Raw genomic sequence first — 27338 nt, 5'->3', positions numbered from 1 at the left:
CCATGTGACCAAGGGAAGGGTAAGATGGCGCTGTCCACTAAGCCCTGGAGCCTGGTACGGCTGGCCCTCAGCGCTTTGCCTTTGGCTCGGAGGGCGCAGCGCAGCTCCAGATTTTTGCCTTTCCTGTCTGCTTCTACGCCGCTTCCCTGTGCTAGGTGCTATAGTTCTGAGCGTGACCCCCGGGAATCCGGCAAGAAGGTGGTGGTGGTCGGTATTCCCAACCCCTTCACCTGGGCCCGCACCAAGATGTATTTCTTCTTGATCAGAGCTTATTTCGACCAGGACTTCACCTTCGATGAGTTTGCTACTGGTGCTAAACAAGTGAGTCTAGGACGTGGTTAGTGCCAACTTCACTTAAGAAATCTGCATTTCAGCAGTTGGAGAACTGACCTTTTTGTTGTGTTGGGGGCGGGGCCGGGACGTAGGAGAAAAGACAGCAGCATAAAAGCATTGGCTATTCCGTCTCACAACTCTGTGTTTACAGTTTTGAGGATTACACTTCTTGAAGAGCACGATGTGATCGGGATTTCTACCTCCAATAAGACAGTGCATTTTTGACCCACCCCATTTTGAGTGGGAAAACATCTTCAACTCGTACTTGGAATCTATTTTAGCTGATAGATGCCAAATTGCAAAGGAGCAACTTGTATGATAAAGTCACTAATTTTCTGTTTCTCCAAACCCCAAGTTCATTGATTGCAAGAGTTCAGTAAAGCTGCCTGTGTAGTTAAGTGTAGGGAGGGTGACATGACAACATATTATCTTTGGTTGGTGGTTACTAATCTTTGTTGATTTGAAAGCCCACTGAGCTCTTTATTATCAATGTCCAGCCCTTGGCCAAATTTAGTTTATTCTTGATTTTCTTTTTAATTCACTCTTAGTCGTTAAGATTTGGTACAGGAGCCTGATGACACACACTCAATGTTACAGAAACAGCTTCTTTGTCATCTCCATTAGTTTTCTGAATAGACAATGACCCCATGAACACCACCTGAGTATTTTCCACCATTGATGTTAGCCTTACCCGCATCTCCTACATTTCCTGGACATCCACTCTTACCCCATCTTCTCACCACCTTAAAAGTGACAGAGTTCCTCTTGGCCTTATCCAACACATCATTATTTGCATCTTCCATCATCTCCAAAAGGGTCCGACCACTAAACACCTTTACCTACCCATTCTGCAGGGATCACTCTCTCTCTGATTCCCTTATCCATTCATCTCTCCCCCAGTACTTATCCCTGCAAGTGGCTAAAATGCTACACCTGTTCATTCTTCTCCCTCTCCTCCATTCAGGGCCCGGAATAGTCTTCCCAGGTGAGGCAACGCTTCACCTACGAATCTGCTAGGGTTATATCTGGTGCTCCTCATGTGGCCTTCTCTACATTGATGAGACCCATCGTAAATTGGGGGACTGCTTCGTCGAGCACCTCAACTATATCTGCCAAAAGCAGAACTTCCCCGTTGTCCAACATTTTAATTTCCATTCCCGTTCAGTCAGTTTGGTCTCTGGCCTCTTCTTGTGCCATGATGGGGCCACCCTCAGAGAGGAGGAGCAACACTTTATATTCCATTTGGGTAGCCTGTTACCTGATGGCATGAATATTGATTTCTCCTTCTGGTAAAAGGCATTTTCCCGTGCCCTTTCCTCCTCTTCTATTCCCTACTCTGGTTTCTTACCTCTTCTCAGCTGCTTATCACCTCCCCTGGTGTCCCCTACTGCTTCACTTTCTCATATGGTCCACTCTCCTCTCCTATCAGATTCCTTCATTTCCAGCCTCTACCTTTCCTACCCACCTGGCTTCACCAAACACCTTCTAGCTAACTTTCTTTCCCTCCCACCTTTTTATTCTGCCATCTTTCCCCCTTCGTCTCCAGTCCTGAAGAAGGGCTTTGGCCTGAAGCATCGTCTGAGTTTTCATGCTATGAATGCTGCCTGACTTGCTGAGTTCCTCCAGCATTTTGTGTATGTTACCTCAGTATTTTATTTTCCCTCTTTTTGCACTAATTTAATTTTATTTTTTTGTGTACACTTATTGTATTTTATAGTTAGTATTATGTATCACAATGTACTGCTGTCACAAAACAACACATTTCATGACAAATACCAGTAATATTAAACTTGATTCTGATTCTTATTCTGAATTAGTGCATGACAATTTTGAAAATAAGAGATTGGTTATTTTGATTAGTTTTTCTGTTTATCTCATTCTCTGAGATAGTTCCTCACATCGAAGGTGTCTTGCTTCTGCAACGATACCTGTCATATGTCATACCTGTACTGATATCCCAAGGTGATTTACTGGCAATGACTTGCTTTTGAAGTGTGATCACTTTCCCAATGCAGGAAATGGGTTAGTTTATTTATGCAGAACAAGATTCCACAACTAATTATGTGAAAACTAAACCAAGGAGTACAGTAAAGTGTTCCTCTTCAAGTCCACCCTGTGTTTGAGTGGGGCATGAACCCAGAAATGTCTGCCTCAGTTGAGGGTACTGCCCAGAGAGCTTTAGCTTTAACTCATTTCATGTCTTGACTTTCATGCATTAGTCATGTTTAATGGTAAGACCTGCATTTAAAATGTATCTGACTTAACTTTATTAATACATTTAAAAAATATTTTGGATTTGTTGATTTTATTAATACAGCAACATTTGTAATATTGGCTGCCTTCACCAAAAAAAATTATTTAAAAAAAGTACTTTATCATGGTAGTTCCAATAGTAATGGAGAAGTAGAAGAATATCTTGAAAGTTTGGCAGAAAAGAAGATTGGTCTGTACAAATTAACTGCCACACTTCCTGAGTCATGATGGTGATTAGATTTCAAAAACACCTTAGCTGTAGAGTTTAAGATGATGTACAAGTTACCTGAAACTTCTGACTTTGGGAGAGGCGTACACTTGGAGTGTGGAATTGGAAGATAAATATAAGCTCATCCAATAAGAATTTGAGTATGAGATGATGTAATGCCATGACATCACACTAATATATTCATTCATTTGGGTGTGTTGGAAGTTAGTAAGGCATTGAAGATTAAGTAATTTATTATGGTAGCAGAGATGAATGTACAGAGACACCAAATAATTTTCCTTTCAATAAAGGATTTTTCCAAAACCTTTGTTGGATCCAGAGATGATGCTAGAACATAGGAAGTACAGCACAGAAACAGGCCCTTCGGCCCACAGTGTCATGCCAGACCAGCTAAAAAGCGAATCAAGAATATCCAAACTCTAACCCTCCATTCTTCACATCCATGTGCCTATCTAAACATCTCTTAATGTATTTTGCAACCACCACCATATTAGACAGAACATTGCAGGCATCTACCACCCTCTAGCAAAAAACATCCCCATTGAATCTACTCCCTCTTACCTTTAATGCATGTCCTCTGGTATTAGACATTTCATCCCTGAGAAACAGATACTCGCTGTCTGCTCTATGCCTCTCATAATCTTATAAACCTCTATCAGATCTTCTCTCAGCCTCCGTTGCTCCAGAGAAAACAACTCAAGTTTATCCTGTCTCTCATGCTAGCACATGCCCTCTAAACCAACTAACATTCTGGTAAATCTCTTCTGCAACCTCTCCAATGCCTCAACATCCTTCCTATAGTGGGGTGACCAGAACTGTATACTACAGATGTGGCCTAACCAGAGTTTTATAAAGTTGCAACAACACCTCTTGACTTTTGAACTCAATGCCATGACTAATAAATGCAAGCATTCCATAAGCTTGCCTTAACCACCTTATCAACCTGTGTAGCCACTGTCAAGAAACTGTGAACTTGGATCCTAAGATCTTTCTGCTCAGCAACACTGTTAAGGATCTTGCCCTTAACATTGTAGTGTCTCCTTGTATTTGCACATCTTGCAACACCTCACATTTATCTGGTTTAAACGCCATCTGCCATTTCTCTGCCCATATCTGCAACTGGTCTATATTGTGATGTATTCTTTGCCAATCTTCTACACTATCCACAACTTCACCAATATGGGTATCACCCACATACTTACTAATCTACCCATCTACATTCTCATCCAGATCATTTTTATACATCACCAACAGTGGAGGTCCCAGCACAGATCCCAGTGGAACACTAATTACAGACCTACAGCTCGAATAAGTCCCTTCTTCAACCACTACCTACGAAAAAGGCAGCTCTGAATCCATACAGCCAATTTGCCATGGACCCCATACATCTTAATCTTCTGGATTAGCCTCCTGTGAGTGATGGACTTTTAGACAACAACCACTGCCCTACCCTCATCAGTCTCCCTCGCGACCTGCCCAGTACAAAGCCAGGCTGGCTCTCTCTAATTAGGCTGTGGGTTTCCAAAAGCAAATGTTGTCCAGAAGGTTTTCCAGAAGTCATGGACGTGGCACAAATCTTATGTTTCGGTTGGTTTATTACATGTTGATCACAAAGCAATAACAGCAGCAGGAGACTAACTCTTAACTCACCAACTCACTTGCTGTAAGTAAGAGGGAAAGGTAGAAGGAATGAAAGAACAGAGAGCCTTGCCCCTTGCTTGATCTTTATGTTGAAAATTACTTTAAATTGGATAGATAAGGGAATTCCTTTGATAACAGCCTATTAAACAACAAAGACAGTTTTGATTTATGCTGCCATAAGCCTCAAGCTTGCAAACAACAAAACCATAAAAAAGAACCCGCTGTACTACAAATGATTGAAAACCCACTGCACATTTACAAACACATGATTATATAAACTACAAGTAAAGTGACATTTTAGACACTAATTTAACACACTCTGAAAACCACCATAATAGCAAAGTGCACTTAAAAGTCCATCTTAAATTTGCTTGTCCCATATGTACTGATGCTCAGAATTATTCCGTATCTCCCAATAAATGGGCATCAGTAAGAACTAATTTGTGTGGTTGAGACTACGATTTAAAAAACTCGGATGGAGAGCAATCTCTAAAAAACACACTAACTAAGCTACAGCACAAACAACAGTCTGCATTGAATTCATACATGAACATGGCTGCAGATGATAGGCAGATAATCAGACCAATCAGGTGTGGTAATATCTTCCTTATGCAGACTTAAAAGCAAACTTAAGGCCTCTGACTTGTCATCTTCCCTTTGTATCAATTATTTAATGATAAAGTCTGAAACACACCTGAAAACTGAGGAACAAATCCTTCCAGTTGTAGACTAGCGCATTTAATTTGAACTCAATATACATGTGAAATGTGGGTCCAGAGAGCAAAGTTGCAGGAGTCTGTACCCAACTCTTCGCAGTGACTACTGGAAACAGTAACCTCTATCTCAGCCTTTCAGAGGAGAATTATGAACCAAGGTTTATATATTATTATACTTGTAATATCTTGCTAATAGAACAACATCCTTTGCAATTATTTTTAGTTGATTGAAAGCTCACAGTAATATTGCTTACAATGTGTTGCAGCATAAAATACTTTAATTTTTTTTGCCAGCTGTACAGTATACTTCTAGTCACCACCCTACAGGAAAGATATATAAAGAAGACTGAAAGAGTACTGAGTTTACAAGGCCATCTATCTGTCCATCTGGGACCCATCGAACCGCACTGTCCAGCGATCCATCAATTTAACTCTAGCCTAATCACAGGACAGTTTACAGTGATCACTTAACTGGTACACCTGGAGGAACCGCACACAGTTCACAGGAGAACGTACAAACTCCTTATAGATGGCACCAGAATTGAACTCAAGGGCCAGAACGTCCTGAGCTTTAATAGGTTCACGTGTTAGCGATTGTTGCCAAGACTTGCTGATCTGAGTTATAGGGGAAGGTTGAATGGTTTAGGACTTTATTCCCTGCAGTGTATGAGAATGAGGGGTGATTTGGTAGAGGTTGTAAAATTATGAAGGGTATAGATAGGATAAATGCCAGCTTTTTCCACAGAGGTTGGATGAGACTAGAACTAGAGGTCAGAGGCTAAGGGTGAAAGGGGAACCTGCGGGGGAACTTCTTCACTCAGACGGTTGTGTGAGAGTGGAATGAGCTGCCAGCAGACATTGTAGATGCGGGTTTGATCGCAACATTTAACGGCAGTTTGGATGGGAGGGGTATCAAGGGCTGTGGTCCAGGTACATGTCAATGAGACTAGGCAAAATAACAGTTTATTGTGGACCAGGTGATGCAAAGGCTCTGTTTCTGTGCTGTAATGCTCTGTGACTCTGACTCCAAAATAAAACCTCACGTTTCCTATTAACTTCTTCCATAGGCTTTTGTACATGTGTCAAAGATGCTATCACAGTGTAACTTCATTGAATTGAAGGATCTTGTATCCAAAGAGGTAACATACATTTTGTTTTTATTTGATTTTTAGACATTTTTATTTTGGGAATAATAATACTGACAACTTCTCCTTGAAGAAATCCATGTGATAATTAATATGTAAACCCAGATTAATTGCTGGGGAAAATTCTTAGGGATAGGATATATGAGCATTTGAAAACCTTACCAAGGTTGCCTTGCCAACTTAATTAAGTTTTTTGACAAGGTGATGAGAGATATTGATGCAGGTAATGCAGTGGATGTTGTCTACATGGATTTTAGTAAGGTATCCTCATGGGAGGCTAATCCCAGAAGATTAAGATGCTTGGGATCTGCAGCAAATTGGCTGTTTGGATTCAGAACTGGCTTGCGCATAGAAGACAGGGTAGCAGTTGAAGGAACTTATCCAAACTGGGGGTCTGATTAGTGGTATTCCACAGGGATCTGTGCTGGGACCTCTGCTGATTGTGATGTATACAAATGGATGAAAATGTAGATGGGTGGGTTAGTAAGCTTGCAGATGATACCAAGATTGGTAGAATTGTAGATAGTGTAGAAGACTGCCAAAGAGTACAACAAGATGTATATCATTTGCAGATGAGGGCAGAGAAATGGCAGATGGAGTTTAAGCCAGATAAATGTGAGGCATTGCACCTTGGTAGGGCAAATGCAAGGTTGGACAAGTTCCTTAACAATGTTGCTGAGCAGAGAGATCTTGGGATCCAAGTTCATAGCTCCTTAAAAGTGGCTGCACAGGTCGATAAGGCGGTTAAGAAGGCTTATGGATTACTTCTGTTAATCGGCATTCTGTTCAAAAGTCAAGAGGCCTTTTGTAATTTTGTAAATCTCTGGTTAGGCCACATCTGGAATAGTGTGTACAGTTCTGGTCGCCCCATGATAGGAAGGATGTTGAGGCTTCGAAGAGGGAGCAGAAGAGGTTCACCAAGATGCTGCCTGCTTCAGAGGGCATGTGCTATCACAAGAGGCTGGATAAACTTGGGGTTGTTTTCTCTGGAGTGCCGGAGGTTGAGAGTTGAGATAGTTTTACAAGATTATGAGAGGCATGGACAGTGTGGATAGAGTATCTGTCTAGGTCCTAGAGTAGAAATGTCTAATAGCAGAAGACATGCATAGAAAGTGAGAGGGGGTAGGTTCAAAAAGGGATGTGCAGTTAAGTTTTTTCCTCAGATTTGTGGGTGCCTGGAATGCACTGTCTGGTATTGAAAGCGTTTAAGAGACACATGGATGTAAGGAACTTAGAGGGATATGGACAAGGTGTAGGTAAGAGGGTTTAGTGTTTGGGTGTTTCTGATTTTCTTTTAAGCTGGTTCAGCATAACATTGTGGGCTGAATGGCCTGTTCTTGTGCTGTACTGTGCCTGCAAAAGCTCTAAATAAGCCCAGAAGTTTAGCATTTCAGCGGAAAAATAATTACAGTGATACTGGCTAAGAAATTGTGTGTTGCTTCCAGTTATTAGCATCTTTGTATTCTCTTTAGTTTCTGGAAATTAGTTTTTCAAATTTACTCAGTTGTAAATTATCAGAGGAAGGAAACAGTTCCTAATTGTTGTAACAAAATAGTTCAATAGCTATTTTCTTAAACATAGTATTTTTCTAAATAAAAAAAAAATCATTGTCATTATATAAATCTCGTGGATGAAATCTAACTTTACTTTTTGTTCAATTCATGGAGAAACTAGCCTGTCTTAAGCAGGTGATCTATTTCTGTTAGTAAGTATGTTTTCTTTTGTTATCCAAATGTAAGTGTTTTCTGTACAGGCACTGGAAGAGCTGGAAGAAAAATGCTTAGCATTGCCAATTAATCGCAGGCAGGCCTTAGCTGCTGATCTGGAAGAAATTATGTATAGCACACCAGGCGATGTTGGAATTTATTATGATAACCAAGGTTTGTTTCATTTATTAAACCAAACAGCTGAAACTGTTGTTGGTGTTGAACAGATTTCTATAATATGTACTGGCTTATTATAATGTGATGCAATATTTGCAAGGTGTATTTTCTGAAAGGCTATAATTAAAACTCCTTCAGATTAGTTCTAATGCAACATTTTTTTAACCACATGTCCTCTTGGTTTTGTTACAAACTAACTGCTACCATATAAATATGACATCTTTATATCTTTACTAGATTATGAGAGGCATAGACAGAGTGGATAGAGTCCTAAAGTAGAAATGTCTAATAGCAGAAGACATGCATAGAAAGTGAGAGGGAGATCTTTACATCTTTGACAAGGTTCCACATGGAAGGCTAGTTAGGAAGGTTCAATCGTTAGGTGTTAATATTGAAGTAGTAAAATGGATTCAACAGTGGCTAGATGGGAGATGCCAGAGAATAGTGGTGGATAACTGTTTGTCAGGTTGGAGGCCGGTGACTAGTGGTGTGCCTCAGGGATCTGTACTGGGTCCAATGTTGTTTGTCATATACATTAATGATCTGGATGATGAGGTGGTAAATTGGATTAGTAAGTATGCAGATGATACGAAGATATGTGGCGTTGTGGATAATGAAGTAGGTTTTCAAAGCTTGCAGAGAGATTTAGGCCAGTTAGAAGAGTGGGCTGAAAGATGGCAGATGGAGTTTAATGCTGATAAGTGAGGTGCTAGATTTTGGTAGGAATAATCAAAATAGGACATACATGGTATATGGTAGGGCATTGGAGAATGCAGTAGAACAGAGTGATCTAGGAATAATGGTGCATAGTTCCCTGAAGGTGGAATCTCATGTGGATAGGGTGGTGAAGAAAGCTTTTGGTATGCTGGCCTTTATTAATCAGAGCATTGAGTATAGGAGTTGGGATGTAATGTTAGAATTGTACAAGGCATTGGTGAGGCCAAATTTGGAGTATTGTGTACAGTTCTGATCACCAAATTATAGGAAAGACGTCAACAAAATAGAGAGAGTACAGAGGAGATTTACTAGAATGTTACCTGGGTTTCAGCACCTAAGCTACAGAGAAAGGTTGAACAAGTTAGGTCTTTATTCTTTGGAGCGTAGAAAGTTGAGGGGGGACTTGATAGAGGTGTTTAAAATTATGAGGGGGATAGATAGAGTTGACGTTGATAGGCTTTTTCCATCGAGAGTAGGGGAGATTCAAACAAGAGGACATGAGTTGAGAATTGGGCAAAAGTTTAGGGGTAACACGAGGGGGGATTTCTTTACTCAGAGAGTACTCTACTGGAATGAGCTTCCGGTAGAAATGGTAGAGGCAGGTTCGATATTGTAATTTAAAGTAAAATTGGATAGGTATATGGACAGGAAAGGAATGGAGGGTTATGGGCTGAGTGCATGTCAGTGGGACTAGGTGATTGTAAGCGTCGGCACGGACTAGAAGGGCCGAGATGGCCTGTTTCCGTGCTGTAATTGTTATATGGTTATGGTTATATCTTTAATATCTTTTGGTATTGTGACCCTTAATAAAATTTCATTCTCATTTTCTATTGGCTTGAGGTAACCTGGGTACAGTATTTGGTAAATTCCTTACTTTGCTTATATTTGCATTATCTATCCTAGTTTATTCCTTTTTTTGTTTCTCATTATTCACTTGGCACCTTTGCTCCTTGGGGCATCTCACCTTTTCCTGCCCATTTCTTTTTTCAAAATTTTTGTCTCCCAATGTACCGTCCTATTGGCTACTTTCTTCTTATTTGACTTGAACTACAAATCTCATGATCTCCTTTGGCATAATTTTGTTGTGCTTGCTTTCTTTGCATTTCTGCCCTCAGAGAGCCTCAATCTCCTTGTTAAACACCCCTCATGTTCTCAGCCACATAACTAGTAATTCTTCCCTGACCTTCGCTTTACAAAACCATTTAAACTGAGGTTTCCTCTGTTTATAAAGCCACTTGTGATGAATATTTTACTATCTATGTGCATTTTTAATAAATGCAGCCTTGGCTAGCATTTATTAGCCCAACTTCTTCATAATACATAAATTCTAGAGGCAACTCCCCTCATTCCAGAGTAACCTTGGGCGCACCATTTCAATGTCCTGTCCTTTTTTCTCGCTGGCTACCTGTGTTGATTTAGTTGCTGCATGAGATTTTTTGAAAGGCTACTTTTTGATCTGTCTTTTTCTCTGTTCACTCTTCCAACTTCCCTTTAACATCCCTAGGCTTCTCCCTGAACATCCTGAGTCCTTAAACTGGAATACTGCAGTTGTCTTTGTTCCTTACCACATTTGCCTCAGTTAGCCAGAGTCATAACCAAAGCTGCCTTTTTTTTGTGAACCACATCCTAACCACCGCAAAGAGCTTATCACTTTTATTAATTTGGCATTGCATTTCTTCATTGCATCCATGACCCGACTCAGAAAAATGTAGTATCAAAGATCAACTTTATTCACCATATACATTTACATGTATTTGGAATTCGCTGCCGTGTGTTGGTCAGTGTGCAACATGCAACATTAAACAAAAAGCATTCAACAATTATGAAGAATTATATAACAAAGTTAGAGGTTATATGGATATGAAATCAAAAGTGCATACATATATATTTACCAGCATGTATTTGCAATATAAACAGTGTTATAAAAAGCAGCTTAAAATGATTATTGCAGTAATGGGGGTAATAGACAGGGGGTGAAGAGCTGGTTAATTAGCATAGTTGGTCAGATAAACTGCCAGGGCGGGGTGGGGGAATCTTTTAACTTGGGTTGAAGTTTTTAATTTTAAAATCTTCACAACATTAGGATGCCAAGCTGACACTGATTTTTCATCGTGCCCAGAACATATTCCAGAATTGCACACAAGTTAGATTGTCCTGAACAGTAGGAGCACATGCAATTAGGAATGCCATGATATCTGTTCCTTTAATTAAAAGTAATCAAAAGAATCAATATAGGAGAACAATTTCAAATTAACCCCTTGAAGGTTGTCTCAAAGCTTCAAAAGTTCAAAAGTTTTCAAAGTTGAAAAGACTTCTTTGAACAATTATAGCATAAATCAAACCTGCTTATTGATTCATTATACTAACGCAGTAGTGTAATGGGAAAAATCATCTGGCTAAATACTAAAGGAGGATAGTGCTTGGTTACTGTAGCATCAGTGTGAGAAGAAAAATTAGAAGTCAAGAGGAAGTTCCAGCTTCAAATGAGATATGAGATGTTGGAAGTGGGTTTTTTTCACGGTTTTGCTCCAATTTTGTTCTGCTTGCTATAGGTTTTATTATTGATGGTATAATGTGCTAGTGATATTTTTCATTTTAATAGGTAGAAAATTTGTCAGTATCATAATGCGTTACTGGTACCTGACCAATGTTGACCTTCCTGATGAGACACCCGAGGGAACTAAAGTGTTTCAAGTCGTATTTGGTGATGAAAGTAGCAAGGACAGCAAACGCCTTCTCACAGCAAATTATGAGTAAGATACCTTTCTGTTTGTAATGTCCTTTTGCTTATTGTCTATTGTGTTTTATGCTCAGTGTATTAAGTGCATGTGTACTAAAATTCTGAAATTAACCATTCACAATACCTGCATTCAACTGTAAGGGCAAGCTGGTTGTTGGTCACAATTTAAGGGCTGTGCCACTTTACTATTATTGAGACTTTATAAATAGGTTGAATCGATATTCTACTTTTTAATATGGTATTTCAGTTTCACCTTTAATTAACTTGGAAGCTTTCAATCACAGAGATGCAGTGTTTTGAAGCAAGTATCAGCTCAGCATAATTGCCTTGGGAATTGTAGTTAGATTTGTGATAACTTTTTAGTTGCACTGATCGATAGTTATCCAAGATAGGGTGGAAGAAGCAGTAATGTACTACAGGATAGCACATGTCATTTGCTGCATTTGAAGCAATTTAGAATTTGTGCAGAACCTCATAATGTAGTAAATAACAAAGAAGTTTGTAACAGTTGAGTGGGTTGGTGGACAAGTAGCAGATAGAATTCATAAGGGTATATTTGAACTGAAGCGTTTTGTCAGGAAGAGCGAGCAGAAAAAAATGCAAGCTAATAGTACAACAGTGTAAAGAGAGTGGATAAGGGATAATGCTGATGGGGATGATTGTGGGGGTGAGGAAATGGGATTGTGTGAGTCACTATAGATGTAATAGACCGAAGGGTCTTCATCCAATAGAATTTTTGAATGAAACTACTCAACTACTACTTATAAAGGGAGCATTACAAGTGAAAAGTCTAAACAGTGCTTCAGGTACAATTTTAGCTATCTAATTTGTCTTGAGCAACAATTGTATGAGATTACTGAATTTACTGAAATAATATTGGGGTTTGAAATGCTGAAGGCTAATGCCCATGAAAACTAATGTTCGGGCAGTGGACTCTCAGTTGAAAGTGTTGTTAGCCTCCCTTCACTCAATTCTGATCTGAATAAATTTGCTTTGGTCTAGAGCCGTAGTGATTATGTAGTTCAGTTGTATGTAGAGGAAGATCATAGCTCAGAAAATCCAAGTCAAAATCAAGAAGGCAGAATGTTACTTACTTGCGATTAAATGTACATGAAGTATGTTTAAACAATTTGTGTAACTTATGAAACTCCATAGATATTTTAATTAATGGAGTGATTCCATTGCAAATCTTATTGTAGAATATTATAGTTTCATAATATACCAGACTGGGTCCCATTTGATTTGGAGGATTTACCACTGAAGTTAGTTTTATAAAAGTTAAACTTTCTATTAGTGGCTTTTTGTGTCAAAAAGCACTACAGCATTCAGACCCACGGCCCATTTAGTCTGTTCCAGTCTGGTCTTCTGCCTAGTCCCATCTGCCTGCACCTAGACTGTAGCCCTCTGTGCCTCTGTCATCCACGTACCTATCCAGGCTTCATAACTGAACCTGTATCTACCACTTATATATTTTACCATTCACCCTGAACCTATTCTCATCCAACCTGAGGAGGGAAAGCTTGCATGTATTTATCCTATTATACCCATCATAATTTGTATTCCTCTGTAAGTACTCCTTTCCTAACCTATTCAGCCTTGCACTATAACTCAGGTCCTCAAGTCCTGGCAACATCTTTGTACATTTTCTCTGCACTCTTTCAATCTGATTGACATCTTTCTTGTAGGTAGGTGACCAAAACTGCACACAATACTCCAAACTAGGTCTCACCAATGTTTTGTGCAACTTGTACATAACATCCTAACTCCTGTATTCAGTACTTAGATTTATGAAGGCCAATATGCCAGAAGCTCTCTTTATGACGCTATCTACCTGTGATGCCACTTTAAAGGAATTCTGGATCTGTATTCCGAGGTCCGTTTATTCTACAACACACACCTCGGTCTCCTACCATTCACTGTGTAGTCTTACCCTGGCAATATGTTGCACTTGTCTGCATTAACTTGCATCTGCCATTTTTCAAACGGTCAGATCACTCTGTGCAAGCTTTAATACCTTTCCTTGCTGTTCACTATGCCCCAAGACTCGGTGTTATCTGCAGATTTGTTATTAGTTAACCACTTTATCATTTAAATGATTAATATAGACGATAAGTAACCCTGCACCAATCCCAGTGGTACACCACTCGTCACAGGCCTCCAATCACTTTCCACTACCACTTTCTGACTTCTCTTGCTAAGCCAATATCGAATCCAGTTGACTCCTTCACTTTGAATGCCAAGTGAATTAACCTTCTGGGCCAGCCTCTCATGTGGGAGTTTGTTAAAAGCCTTACTAAAGTCCATGTAAAGGACATCCATCACCTTTTCTTTATCAACCTTCTTGGTAATCTCCTCATAGAACTATTAAGAATGGATAGATGTGACCTTCCACACACAAGGCCGTGTTGACTGTCCCTTATGAGACCCTGTCTATCCAAATACTTATGTCCTGTCACTTATAAATACCTTCCAAATTTTACCCATGACTGATATCAGGCTCATCAGCCTATAATTTCCTGGCTTATTCTTAGAGCCTTACATTAAACAATGGAACAACATTTGCTATCCTGTGGTCCTACGGCAACCTGCCAAGGCCAGTGCAGTTTCTGAACTAGCCTCCCTAAAGGTTCACGGGGACACCTCATCAGGACTTGGAATATTCATCTACTCTAATTTGCCTCAAGACAGCAAACATCTCCTTTTCTGTAATATGGATATGGTCCATGACCTCACTACTGTTTTGCCTCAGTTCTATTAACTCTGTGTCTGTCTCCCAAGTAAGTACAGATGCAAAAAATCCATTTACCATCTCCCCTATCTTTTTCGGCTCCATGCATAGATGACCACGCTGTTCTTCAAAGGGACCAATTTTGTCCCTTGCTATCCTTTTGTTCTTAATATAGCTATAGGAACCCTTGGGAATCTCTTTTACCTTGTCTGCCAGAGCAACTTCATGCCTTCTTTTAGCCCTTCTGATTTTTCTCAAGTATTCTCTTTTTTTTATACTCCTCATCGTCTTGTTTGATGCTGACTGTCTGATATACACCTCCTCCTTTCACTTTACCAGGATCTTACTATTCATGAACTACCAAGGTTTCTAAAAGTTGTTATCTTTGCCTTTTATTCTAATGGAATATGCAGATTCTGTACTTGCAATATTTCGTATTACACAAATGACCTTAATTGCGTATAATCTGGAGCAGGGGTTCCCGGCCTTTTTTTCTGCCAAGGACCTATAGCATTAAGCAAGGGGTTTGTGGACCCAAGGTTGGGAGTCCCTGATCTAGAGCATGTGTTTAACTGCCTGGGCAAGGCAAGCAAGGTTAAGTATTCTCCTCCTGTGCTGCATTTTATCTGATGATTGTCACAATGTTATTGGATTAGAATGTAAATCTTATTCCCCATTTGTCTGGGTCCACACTGTAAATCTTCCCATGATTTCTAGCATCAGTAAATCTGGTCACCTTTTTGGGGTTCATTAGAAAAATACTTATATCAGTTAGTATTATAATAAGTGCTTAAATTAGAAATGTTTACTTTTTATTCTAGTAAATGTTTACTGTTTGAGAAAAGTACAGTGTTAGGCTCACAGATGAGCATTTTGGCACAATGATTCCTTGAGTTTAAAGAACTCTTTAGAACTTGAGTAATTTTCCAAATTAGGGAAATTTTCAGCTCAAGCTTTAAAAGGCCCTGAATAAATATCGAGTGGAATGTGGCACCTCTCAAATTTCCCATCCTCCTGCCCAATACGTGGAAGAGTCTGCCTCAAACAGTGTGGAAACAGGTCATCATCAATCCTGAGGCACTGCCAAAGAACTAAAGTTGGGAATGCTGTTGAATTGCACTTGAAAAGAGCAAAGCAATTGGATCCAGAATTGTTTGACTTGGGATACGTTTAAATACATCTGAGAGTCAGTTTGCACATCCATGTTGTTTTTGCCATTTCCCACTCAATCTGTCAGTTCAAAATTCTAACCTTCTCTAAATAACATTTGGTAATGCGTAATAGAGCTGCGCAATGTATATCATTAGTGACTCTTTTTGAAAAATAAATTTAAGTAGGTAGGTTGTAGGTTGTGTAGTTATATGGTGCTTTTCCTGACGTTTCCCACCTTGAAATACATCATCCAATATGCTGCCAGAATGTTGTATTTTGTGTCTGCATTAACCAGTGTAGATAATGAATACTGTACGATGGAGCATATGTTCCCACAAATGAGTTAATATGTTCAAAGGTGGGGAAGTAGGATTAGTGTAGATGGGCAAAAAGGTCAGCATGTTTATGGTGGGCCAAAGGGCCTTTCTCTGTGCTGTACAGCTAATATTCTCTGTGATGATAACTGGAAGAACATCAGCTGGTCATTCTTCTAAATGCAATTGAACATGTATTGACTATTTCCTACTCCGTTGTGAATTTAGTGTTTTTCAGCTTATTTTAATGGTAGGAATGAGCATATATTCTTGTGATATCATTTGAATCTAACCAACATTTCATTCTTCTCTAAACTCTAGATTTCGTCGAGAATTTACACTAGGTGTAGAACCTGACTGGACCATTACAAGGATACAGCATTTTAAACTGTTGGAGTAATCCTGCTGAAATATTACTGTAAGGATGTCGCTATGTTTTTCACAAGCAATAATACAGATTTATTTGATTGAATTCCTTTTGAATAGAGGTTGTATTTAAATGTAAAATTAAAGCATATTGTTTTTCATCTCAAGTTAATGGCATCTTCTTTGCCAAGTTGGTGAATGTTTAAGACAACATGGAAAACATTTATGACTTCCACCATTTGAAAGACAGTTGTGATCTTTTAAAAAATTATTTTGAGTCAGTGTTCTCAGCAGACAGTTTTAATGTTTTTTACATGCAGCAGCTTAGAGGAAGCTGCTACAGGTTTTCAGTAGATAGATACAGCAAAATGGGATGAGTGTAGGTGTGGGGAGAACCAGAAAACATGGTGGGGGAAGAACATATAGAATTCATATAAAATCTTCAGAATTGTGACTAAAATCTTTAAATTATGTTCCATTAACTTAACAATAGTAGTAGTATGAGATTACGAGAGAGTTGTATGGATTCAGTCTATCTGAGTTCATTCTCACATGATGCCTGGTATTTGCCTGGTCATCTCCGATTTTGTAGACTCTGACAACCCGCACTCATCTGTCAATCACACATTATTTACTTGTGCACAAGAGGAACAGTTCAGCTCCTATCACTGAGCTGCTCCAAAGTTACAACTCAGAATTGCCAACTTTTACACAGGTATGGATCAAAAAGAAAATTTGTGCACTTCTGAATCCTATAATTTCCATATTTAAGTACCAGTTGTAATACACATTTCAGGTGTTAATAACCAATAAAACTACGCATTAAAGACCAATAATACTTGAGAATTTGTAGAGTAACTACAATAGCAAGTAAATGCCATCAAGCTTTCCCTGTTTTGTCTGGATATGTTTGGTGGCCTTGGACAAAGAAGATGTGTAAAGTGGAGCTAGGTTTTCTTGGTTCAGTTTTTGCTTGACTGGTCAGATTTAGCTAGGTGACTGTGTAATGTCTGTGCATTGCCTCTGTCAGCACATGATCTTGCTGTAGGCTCCAACTTCTAATTGTTGCTATGGTTTATTCCAGTACCTTTTTCAAGCATTACCAATGTCCATTGTGCTTTGCACGTGAAAAAGAAGAGCTTTCTGATAATGATTCTGAACTTGCCAGTGAATCACAATCAATCTTCCTTTGTTCTATATGTAATTTCTCGGAGATCTAAAATCAAGTCTGATAAGCTTGCTTTCTTATAATTTTGATAAGAAAACTCATTTGTGAGGTTCTTTCCTGAATTTCTAGTTTTTTGAATGACTCCTTTGTTTACCAGAACTGGACAGAGCAGTCTTAAGATGTGATGTGAACAGAATGCTGAACAATCTGAACAATAGCTTTCTCTGGCTTTTATTCTATTACTTTGTCTTTCCAATTCAAAATCTTATTGTCATTTAACTGTTGTTCTAAATTAATTGCTTATATTTAGTTTTGGATCTGTTCAATTCCGGTGTTCCTTTCAAATATATCCATAAACATTTCAATAATTTCTGGGGAGTACATTTATTGCCTTTATTTTTCTTATGTGCAGTAACTTCCATCTGTCTATGCTAAATTCTGTCTCTTCATTTCAACTCAGTACTTTGTGTACGTTCTTTTCTGTCTGACACAGCCATTTTCCCACAAAATTGGATTAATAGTGTAATTCAGGAATTGTGAACAAATACTCTCAATATTGCTTGTTTCGAAGGTTTAATTTCTGCATGTATTGGTTCCACAGGTAATAACTGACCTCAAACAGGTTTAATATGTTAAGATGTTTGATTTTGTTTCCACCAATGCAGTCTTTCAACAAAGACCACTTGGTGGTAATCTGATGGGAGCCACATGCCTTTCCTTTCCAGCAAATGGAAAGTCGGTCAATGCATCCAAGTGTCATGCAGCTAAATTGCAGCCTTCACAGTCTGGAGTCTGCTGGATTGCAGTGCTGTTTTCACAGTAGTCTGTGCACTACCAGCTGAATAATTGGAGAACTTGTTTTCTTGGTACTTTTAATTGATGTCAGATGTTCTGCCAATCTCAGTAGTGCCAGACTGTCTATTGATTCTAGTTTAAATATAACACAAGGACATGTCTATAATATGCAGTATTAATCTTCAAAGGGATGTAATTTTATTGAAATACCATCTGATAAATTTTGGTACACAGTGTGCTCGTTATAAACGTTCTGTAACATTTTGAATTAGTATTGCTTTTTGCATTGATATTTTAATAAACTAGGTCACATGACTAAGTTCTAATCCTTTACTTCAAGAATCATCTAATTGATTCTTAAATAAGTTTAGAATCATGATCTTGGCAATTTGCTTTTGGCAATTCACTCGAGGTGTTGAACATTCTCCACAAAACTGGTACAGAACCATTTGCTGTTATTCACTATGTTAGAGGTGTTTACCAATTCCTGTTTACTGTTACAAAACCATTTGCTGTTAATCATTATGTCACTGACTATGTTAGAGCTGTTTACAGTTCATGTTTGCTAGCCTAATTATTTAGTTCTTGTTGCATATGTGAGCAGAAACTGAGTAATTTTTCTACAAGAAATGGAGAAAAATTTGGAAGAATAAATTTCCGATTCACAATCTACTGCATCCTTTTAAGGAAGGAGAAAGTGAATTGTGGTACTGTGCACTGCTCTGTTCCCTTAACGACAATTGGAATTAAAAGTGTGCCATGCTGGGTACTCCAAAATATAGAGATAATTTATTTTGCTGACTGAACAGGAATAATACACTTGTACTTTAAAATTATTTGAAATAATTTTGCCTTAAGAATTATACACATAGCACACCCATTTTATGTTTAATATTAGTTGCTGATGCAATTTGATTCCCTTCTGTTAACTCTCGTTTCTCGTAATGGAAGTATTATAGTGAGGGATGACTATACTTACAGTGCAGCAACTCATTTGCAGAGGTCCCATGAAATGCTAATCTCTTTGCTTGCAGTGCAGTACGACTAGTAAACTTTGTAGTTTGAATACTGGGGTTTATTTTTATACACAGTTAAAGATAACACATTATTTAATGTAATGTAATTTAATGTAAAATGTAATTAAAATTTTAAAAGATTGTTTGAATGAGATAATTTGTTATCTTTCAACTCTCAGTGTATCTCCTGTTGGAACCAGGGATGTGTTGCCTTCAGTAACACTCCCCCCCCCCCCCCCCCCCCAACCCCTGATTTCACAATTGGCAAATTTCTGTGTTGAATTAAATGATGTGCTTTTTTAATAAAGCTGTTTTTAGAGCAGGGTTTCCCATCCTGGGGTTTACACCCCCCCCCCCCCCCCCCCCAGTTAATGGCATTAAAAAAAGGTTGGGACTCACTGTCTTCTGGTGGGTGGAAAAAATGTCACATGGGAGGGAAAAGATTAAGCTGTGCTCTCAGAGAAGATTATGGAATTGAAGGAACCCTGTTCAAAAGAAGATGGTTAGAACTGAACTGCCCATACCTTGCGGTTTGGCAAGAGGTAAACTTAGTATAACAGCTGAAATGAGTTGATTTTAGGAAATGAAACACTTTCCTGGAATTTTTATAGCATTGAATTCTGATATTTTTCTGGTACTAGCTTCACTGTAATTGTAAGATCACAAGAATTACAGTATGTCACAAGGGCGTGGAAGGACTCCATTTTATATGTACTGAAAAAGCAGAATGCAAATCTCATTAACACTTCTGTTTTTTTCTGTAACTTTGGCAGTGTTTTCTAGGATTTTGAAAAGGTGAAAGTTAAATTTTTGTTCAAAATTATCATTAATGATGAAAATGTTTTTAATGAATAAACTTTCTTAAAAAGCTGTTGTTTTTGAGTATTTGCTGTGGAATGACACCAGATTAGAAAGTGATAATAAAGCCTGCATGATCTGTGCAACTTTGTCAATTGAAAGTGATATGGCCTTTGAATTTGTAAATGATGCTGAAGCTTGTTTGTTGATTTTAAAGGTCTTTAAAAGACTATTGTTTCTAACCTGAATGCCCTGCTGTTGCAAAACTAGCGAAACATCCTGGTTTCCTTGGCTGCGTAAGTCTAGGAAGGCAACCTCCAGCTCCGCCAAACCTGTGAGATTGAGGCGAGCACAATTCCACCCCAAACCCCGGTTTGTGTGGCTGCTGTGTCATTTGCTACCCTGTTATAAATTAATGCCACAAAATAACAGACAGTACACTGCATATGATTAAAGGAACTATATTTATGAATCTTAATTAAAGAGTTAGTAAAGAATAACAAAAAGAAAAGGGCCCATTCTAATTAAACAGTCAAATCTGCACAAGTTGGAGTACATCTTGAACTTCTCTGTCACTCACGCACTGGGTCCTCAGCCAATGTGAAATCACAAGCCACCTTCCGAACATCGCTCGTAATCCATCTTGAGCAAACGGGTCTCCCAACGGATTGTATGCTGTGACCATTTCTCCCCAGCATCCTCTCTCTTCACCTCTTGAACAAAAACCCCAAGACCAACTTATTGTCTCTCACCAAGAAAACCTCCCACTAATTGGATGGCATACATTCCACATCATCCCTTCAACAGTAACCCAAACTGGCTGAAAGCAGAACAGACTGCTCTTACAGAACTGCTGAATGAAACACTTCCAGCATAAGAGTAAAGATATAAACCAGGGCATTACACTGGTTTAAGCGACCACATTGCCTCTTTTTATCCTACAAAATAGTCAGAATTAGGTTTATTTTCACTGCCTGATATGATGTAAAATGTCTCATTCAGTGTAAAGTCATACAATTACTACCGAAGAAAACGGAATAGTGCAAACCAAAAGAATTACAAGGCAATATTCATAAACCATTCAGAAATCTGATCGTGGAGGTAAGAAGCTATTCCTAAATCATTCAGTGTGGCTCTTCAGGTTCCTCAGCCCGAAGACCACACTGAATGACTTATGGACAGCTTCTCAGTGGTAGTGAAGTGGCGAGAGCATGTCTCAGTTTTGAATGATGAATGCTGCCTTCCTGATGCACCGTCTCTTAAAGATGTCCTCAACAGTGTGCAGGGTTGTGCCCATGATGAAGGCAGCCGAGTCTACACCCCCCTGCAGCTTCTTGTGATCCTGTGCATCGGCGTTTCTATACTAGGCTGTGATGCAGCCTGTCAGAAGGCTCTCCACCAAACAGCTATAGAAAATTGCAAGAGTCACTGGTGACATGCCAATTTTCCTCACTTCGTAATGAAGCAGAGCTGCTGCAGTGCCATCTTCATTATTGCATCAGCACATTAGACCCAAGGATGGATTCTCCAAAATGTTGGCATGCAGGGACCCTTTCCACCACTGACCCCTCAATGAGGACAGGTGTTTTCTCCTGACCTCCCTTTTCTGAAGTCCACAATCATTTTCTTGCCAACGCTGAGTGCAATGCTGTTGCGATACCACGTAACGAGCCGAACTACCTCACTCCTGTGAACTTCCTCATTGCCATTTGAGATTCAGTCAACAACAGTGACGTTATCTGTCTGTGTTTGAGGTGTGCCTAGCCGCACAGTGATGAGTGCAGAGCAGTTGGCTAAGCTCTTATCCTTGAAGTGCCATTGTGTTGATTCACAGTGAGGAAGAGATGTTAGAGCCTATTCATCTAACTGATCTGATGAAGTTGAGGATCCAGTTAAAAAAGGAGTTATAGAGTCCTAGGATTAGAGTTTTGGTGATAATTACTGAGGGCAAGATGGTGTTTAGCACTGAGTTGTAATTCATAATCAGCAGCATAGCACATGAATTGCTATTGTCTGGATGTCCCAAGGAGGGAGCGAGTTAGATTGTATCTGCTGTAGACCCATTGCGGTGGTAGATAAATTGTGGTGGGTACAGGTTCTTGCTTGGCTAGGAGTTGATTCAAGCCATAGCCAACCTCTCGAATCGCTTCATAAGGGTAGATGTGAATACTATTGTTTATATTTGTTGATACAGCTCCTGGTTTTTTGGGCACCAGTATAATTGTTGTCCATTTGAAGCAGGTGAGAACCTTCTACCGGAGCAGTAGGAAGTGAGAGACGTCATTGAACACTCCAGCCAGTTGGTCAGCACAGGTTCATCCATGACTTCTGGTTTGGGAAAACTCAGTATGTTCTTAAAGGTGCACTTATCCGTGTAGGTTTTGATGAAGTTGGTGAGAGCCATGGTGTATTCAATTATATTCAAAGATGAATCCTGAATACTGTCTCAAAGCAGTCCTATAAACACTCCTCTGCCTCCCTTGACCATACCTTCACCATCTTCACCACTGGTCCTGTGATCTTCAGTCTCTACCTACGCACTGGAAGTAAAGCTACAGCTAATGTACGGGTGTGACATGGCACGGTCAGTGTTCTTGACGGTAGTGTAACAGTGATCGAGTGTGCTGGCCTCTCTGGTTCCGCAGATGACATGTTGGTGATGGTTGGTTCGAGACTTCAAGTTGGTCTGGTTGAAGTCCTCCACAATGATCAGGAGGCATCAGAGTGCACTGTTTTGAGACTGCTTCTGAAGCTGTTCTGCTGCTCCAGTGCCAGACTGACGTTTGCCAGGAGTGGAATGTACACCTCCACCAGGCTAACAGCAGAAAACTCCCTTGGCAGATAGAGCGGGTTTTCCAGGTCAGAGAAAGAGAACTCGGAACCACCACATCAGTACACCCAGATAAGTTAATCATCAAGCAAACACTGCTGCTTCTGCCTTTTATTTGATGCCACTGTTTGGTCCATACGCTCGAAGGTGAAGCCCGTGCATTGCATTACTTTGTCCTATAAACAAATTGATGGCTTCAATAGAGATCAATGGATTTAACTTGACAGCAATTGTGGAGAAGACAAAAGTTAAGAATCACATAAAAAGAAGGAACAAAGAAAGGGAAAGATTGGGGGGGGGGGTTAGGGGTTTTGGGTGTAGTAAGGTTTACTGGGTGGTTAGTTTGGATGATAAAGACAGGAATGCAGTAATAATAAATATCCTGGCCTAAAAAGAATACAAAGTAAATCAGCATGTTGAAGATAATTAGGACAAAAAAGAAGGGCTGGAGTGATTACGGTATATTTATAGGGATGGGGAATAAAGTAATGAACAACTTTGCTGTAAAGATCTTTGTATTCAGACAGTGAAAAAAACTGCAGATACTTGAAATTTAAAATTAAAAGAGAAAATGTTGAAAGAGCAGGTTAGGCTGCATCTGTGAGAAGAGAAAAAAGAGGTCACGTTTCCTTTCATCAGCACTCTGAAGGAGATAGAAGCTCGCTCGAGTGCAGGAGGGAGGGAAAGGGGCATGTCTTTGGGCTAAAACTGGGGTGACCAAGGAATAACTAAACATGGCTATCTGGTCAATGAGTAAGAGCAGTTGGAGACTAAAAACATTAAGAAAAAAAAATCAACAAAATAGTATAGAAATTACCCAGCAGGAGAAACCAAACAAATTTGGTGATGGCTTTGCAGATCACCTGCACAATGGGTGAACCTGAGCTACCTGTTGCCTGTCACTTTAATCTTCCATCCCAGTCCCACTCTGACCTACTGGTCTGCAGTCTACTATATTGCCACAGTGAGGCCCAATTCCAATTTGAGGAACAGCACCTTCTGTCTGGCACATTGCTGCCTTCTGGACTTATTGAGTTCTGCTGATATGAGTTATCCATCTGTGATAGTAGATCAGCCTGTTTGTCATATCTTTTCGCCCTCTGGAAGTAGAGGACATGCCCAGGCTGATGAACTGGGCTTGTGTTTCTGCGCTGCATCTTGCAACTTCCATCATCTTGTGTATGTCTCACTCTGACCGCTCCCTGACCAGATACCCCATTGCCACCCTGGTTTTACTCTTACAGAAACATCCCACCCTCTCTGCAGCTTTACAAGCCTTTTTTTAAAATTTTGTTTTTCTTCTCATTTCTGATAAAGGGTTTTCATCCTGAAATGTTTCCTTTCCCACAGATGAGGCCTGGCCTACTCAGTATATTCTCTATTGTGGACCTGTGCTCTTCCAGGTTGAAGAAGACGGCGGGGAACATCATAAAGGACTCCTCCCATCCTGCGCACGGATTGTTTGATCTGCTTCCGTCTGGTAGGCGCTTCAGATCCCTCCAGAGTAAGACTAATAGGCACTGGAGAAGTTTTTTCCCTACTCCGGTCACTTTGCTGAACAGTTAACTGCCGGTTAACTGTCAGCTAACTATTACTTGGATTGCACTACCTGTATGTACAATTTATATTTTCATTTATATTTATCATTATTATTGTTATGAGCAGAGAGACAACATCTGCCGGAAGTAAATTCCTTGTATGTGCATAGGTACTTGGCGATTAAAGTCTGATTCTGATTCTGATTCTGATATACAGCATTTTCTGTTTCTATTTTAGTATTCCTCTCGACTGGGTGAATTAAATTGGCAAACACAGGAACTGGCTTCATTTTGAAGAATGCTACCTCATGGAATTAACTCAGGAACATCTTGTTCAATGAGATGAGGTTAATTCATAAACTTACAATAAAGATTTTCTTGGGGAAAAGTGATCATAAAATAATGTTTGTATGCAGTTCAAAATAGATGTATTGTGGTGACCCATTTTCCAGTGCACTCGAACCGGCTCACAAAATGGGAGCCTTGAACTTAACAAATTATGTTGATATAGCAGATACATTAACCAAGATAGATTGGGAAATTTGAGTTTTGCTGCAAAAATATCAAAATTCTCAATATGTACTGTCTATCAAAGGAGGTGGGGAGGTAGAGCACCAGTCAATCAAACATAGCGAAAGGAAGGTAAGGAGAAAATAAGATTGTCAGGAAGAGAGGAATATGAAAGATCACACATGAGTAAAAAAAAAATGGGAGAGGGAATAAATTATTCGAGTATAAAACAAATATTGAAGCAAATTCTACGTTTATGCAAAGAAAAGTAGGAGTATAGGAAAAAGAAACATGGGTTCTATTGACACTGATAGAAATTAAAAAAATGGGAATTAAAAAAGTGGGTGTCACATTAAATATTTGCTTCTGTCTTTACAGCAGTGATTGTAGTGGAAATTGAGAAGTAAAAGTCTATTGAGAAATCTTTGCCTTTAAGAATAATAGAGAAGTTCAAACCTTTTGACCCAAAAGCTTGGAATTTGAGATGCCAGACATTGCAGAATTCCCTTCAGTTAGGTTTATAGCAAATAGCTTATTGGGATTTAATGAAGAAGGGAAGATGAGCAAAGGATGAGTTAGGCTGTTGCAAAATGCTTGAAAGATGTGGTCCTTGGGCCCTTGGAAAATTATAATGTGATTATACATAGTATATGTTTTATTGTAGGGAAGTCTTGTTAGTTGGAATTTGTCTTAACACGTTTCAGGTGCAGCAAACAGGGTGGAGAAGACAGAATACGTGGATATAAATTTTCCAAGTCATTGATACAGTACCACAAAATGACTTCACAAGGCTGATGGAATTAGAAGCAATATTAGCATAGATAAGGGATTGGTAAAAGGACAGAAGATGCAAAAGGAATAAGAATCATTACATATTGGCAGCTTGTTAATAGTGATATGACACAGATCAATGATCAGTCAACTTGAATCAACAGAAAAAGACAGTTACATCTTAAATTTGCTGATTGTACAAAGCTGCAAAGAAAGCTGAGTTGGGAGAGATAGTAAATGCAAATGGGAAAGAAGGTGGCAGATGAAAGCTGAGAGTTCATATGCCTCCAACAATATAGATGAATAATGAGAAACTAGTAAACGCTGGTGCACAGGACTTAATGCTAGTTCATACACCACAAATGAAATATAGCAAAGAATTAGAAAGGTAAATAATATGTTGACTTTTATTGTAAGGGAATTGGGGTATAAATTAAGCAGTTCTTGCAGAGATTACAGAGAGCTTTGATGAAATCACATTTAGTATTTTGTGCAGTTTTGGTCTCTTCTGGTGAATGATCTGCGTGTTCATACTGGGATGAGGGAGTGATGTATGCAGGAAAGGTTGAGTAAGATGGGAGTTTAGAAGAATGGGAGGGACCTGATGTAGCAACAGAAAATTCTTATGAAGGATTTTCGGGGTATTATTTCTGTCCGTGCACAGAATGGACAATCTTCCCTGGACCCACAACGCCACCTTGTTGGTCAACAAAGCACAGCAGCATCTCCACTTCCTGTGGAGATTGAGGTGAGTGATTTTTTTTACAGGAGCACCACCGAGAGTGTCCTGATCTGTTACATCACCATCTGGTACAGGAATTGCAAGGCATCTGGCTGCAAGACCCTAAGAAAGATTGCAAGGAGTCTCTCTTCCACCCATTAAGGATATTTATAGGGAATGCTGCATACATAGGACCCTTAGCATTGTCCACGATCCCTCCCATCCGTCCAACAATATCTCTGACCTCATACTGTCAGGCAGGAGGTACCACAGCATAAAGACAGGAACTGTTAAGATAGGAAACAGCTTATTCTCCCAGATTGTAAGACTACCACCCAGGTCTCATCATGCATGAGGTGCCAGTGGTATTATACTGTTTACTTTTTAACTTGTGTCATAAATGCACTTTATTATCTGTTAATTTATTTGTGGTAATATTACTTTGTGTTGTGTGTGTGTGAGCTATATGTACTGTGTTGAGCACCTTGGTCCGGAGGAATGCTGTTCCGTTTGGTGATATACATGTGTACGGTTGAATGACAATAAACTGAACTTGAACTTGAGGGTAGATGCTGAAAGGCTGTTTCTTTTAGCTGGAGAGTCATGAATTAGGAGCATACTCTCAGGATAAGAAATCTGACTTTTTGAATTGAGATTAGATTAAAAATTTTGGGCAGAGTTATGAATCCCTGAAATCAGCTGTCTCCAAAGACAGTGCAGCATTGAGTATATTCAAGGCTGAGATCAAGAGATTTGTCAATACTAAATGAATAAGTGGGAAAGTGGTTGAGGTGTAGGATTAATCATGAATAATGAATGACAGAGCAAGCTTGAAAGCTGTATGGTCATTTCTATTTCTTATGTTCTTATGAAGCTGTCTTCTCCTTCAGCAACAACATTGATCACTCAGCTTTTTGCACAGGTGGGCATGTCACAAATCTATTCTAATATCTCTTAAATGGCTGTATCTTGTC

The 27338-nt window shown here is 39.3% G+C and overlaps 1 protein-coding gene across 5 annotated transcripts; it reads left to right on the top strand.

The window, feature by feature from the left end:
* The first annotated feature begins 9 nt into the window (after nucleotides 1–9).
* maip1 (matrix AAA peptidase interacting protein 1) lies at nucleotides 10–24726 on the top strand. 5 transcript variants are annotated; one of them, XR_012099049.1, is made up of 7 exons: nucleotides 10–321; nucleotides 6240–6311; nucleotides 8071–8197; nucleotides 11520–11670; nucleotides 16173–16269; nucleotides 24175–24304; nucleotides 24601–24726. XR_012099049.1 is itself a non-coding variant. In XM_073046897.1 (6 exons), exons 1-5 carry the CDS (start codon nucleotides 25–27, stop codon nucleotides 16249–16251), a joined length of 726 nt encoding a protein of 241 aa, XP_072902998.1. In that variant the 5' UTR covers nucleotides 10–24; the 3' UTR covers nucleotides 16252–16269; nucleotides 24175–24529. The 5 variants fall into 5 exon arrangements, 4 of the variants coding, with proteins under 4 accessions (XP_072902998.1, XP_072902999.1, XP_072902997.1 ...); XM_073046897.1 differs by lacking the exon at nucleotides 24601–24726 and having other exon boundaries at nucleotides 24175–24529; XM_073046898.1 differs by lacking the exons at nucleotides 24175–24304; nucleotides 24601–24726 and adding an exon at nucleotides 17302–20066.
* Nucleotides 24727–27338: the final 2612 nt, after the last annotated feature.

This window comes from Hemitrygon akajei, chromosome 5, assembly GCF_048418815.1.
Source record: "Hemitrygon akajei chromosome 5, sHemAka1.3, whole genome shotgun sequence".
Classification (NCBI taxonomy): Eukaryota; Metazoa; Chordata; class Chondrichthyes; order Myliobatiformes; family Dasyatidae; genus Hemitrygon; species Hemitrygon akajei.
This window is presented reverse-complemented; position numbering and strand designations above follow the sequence as displayed.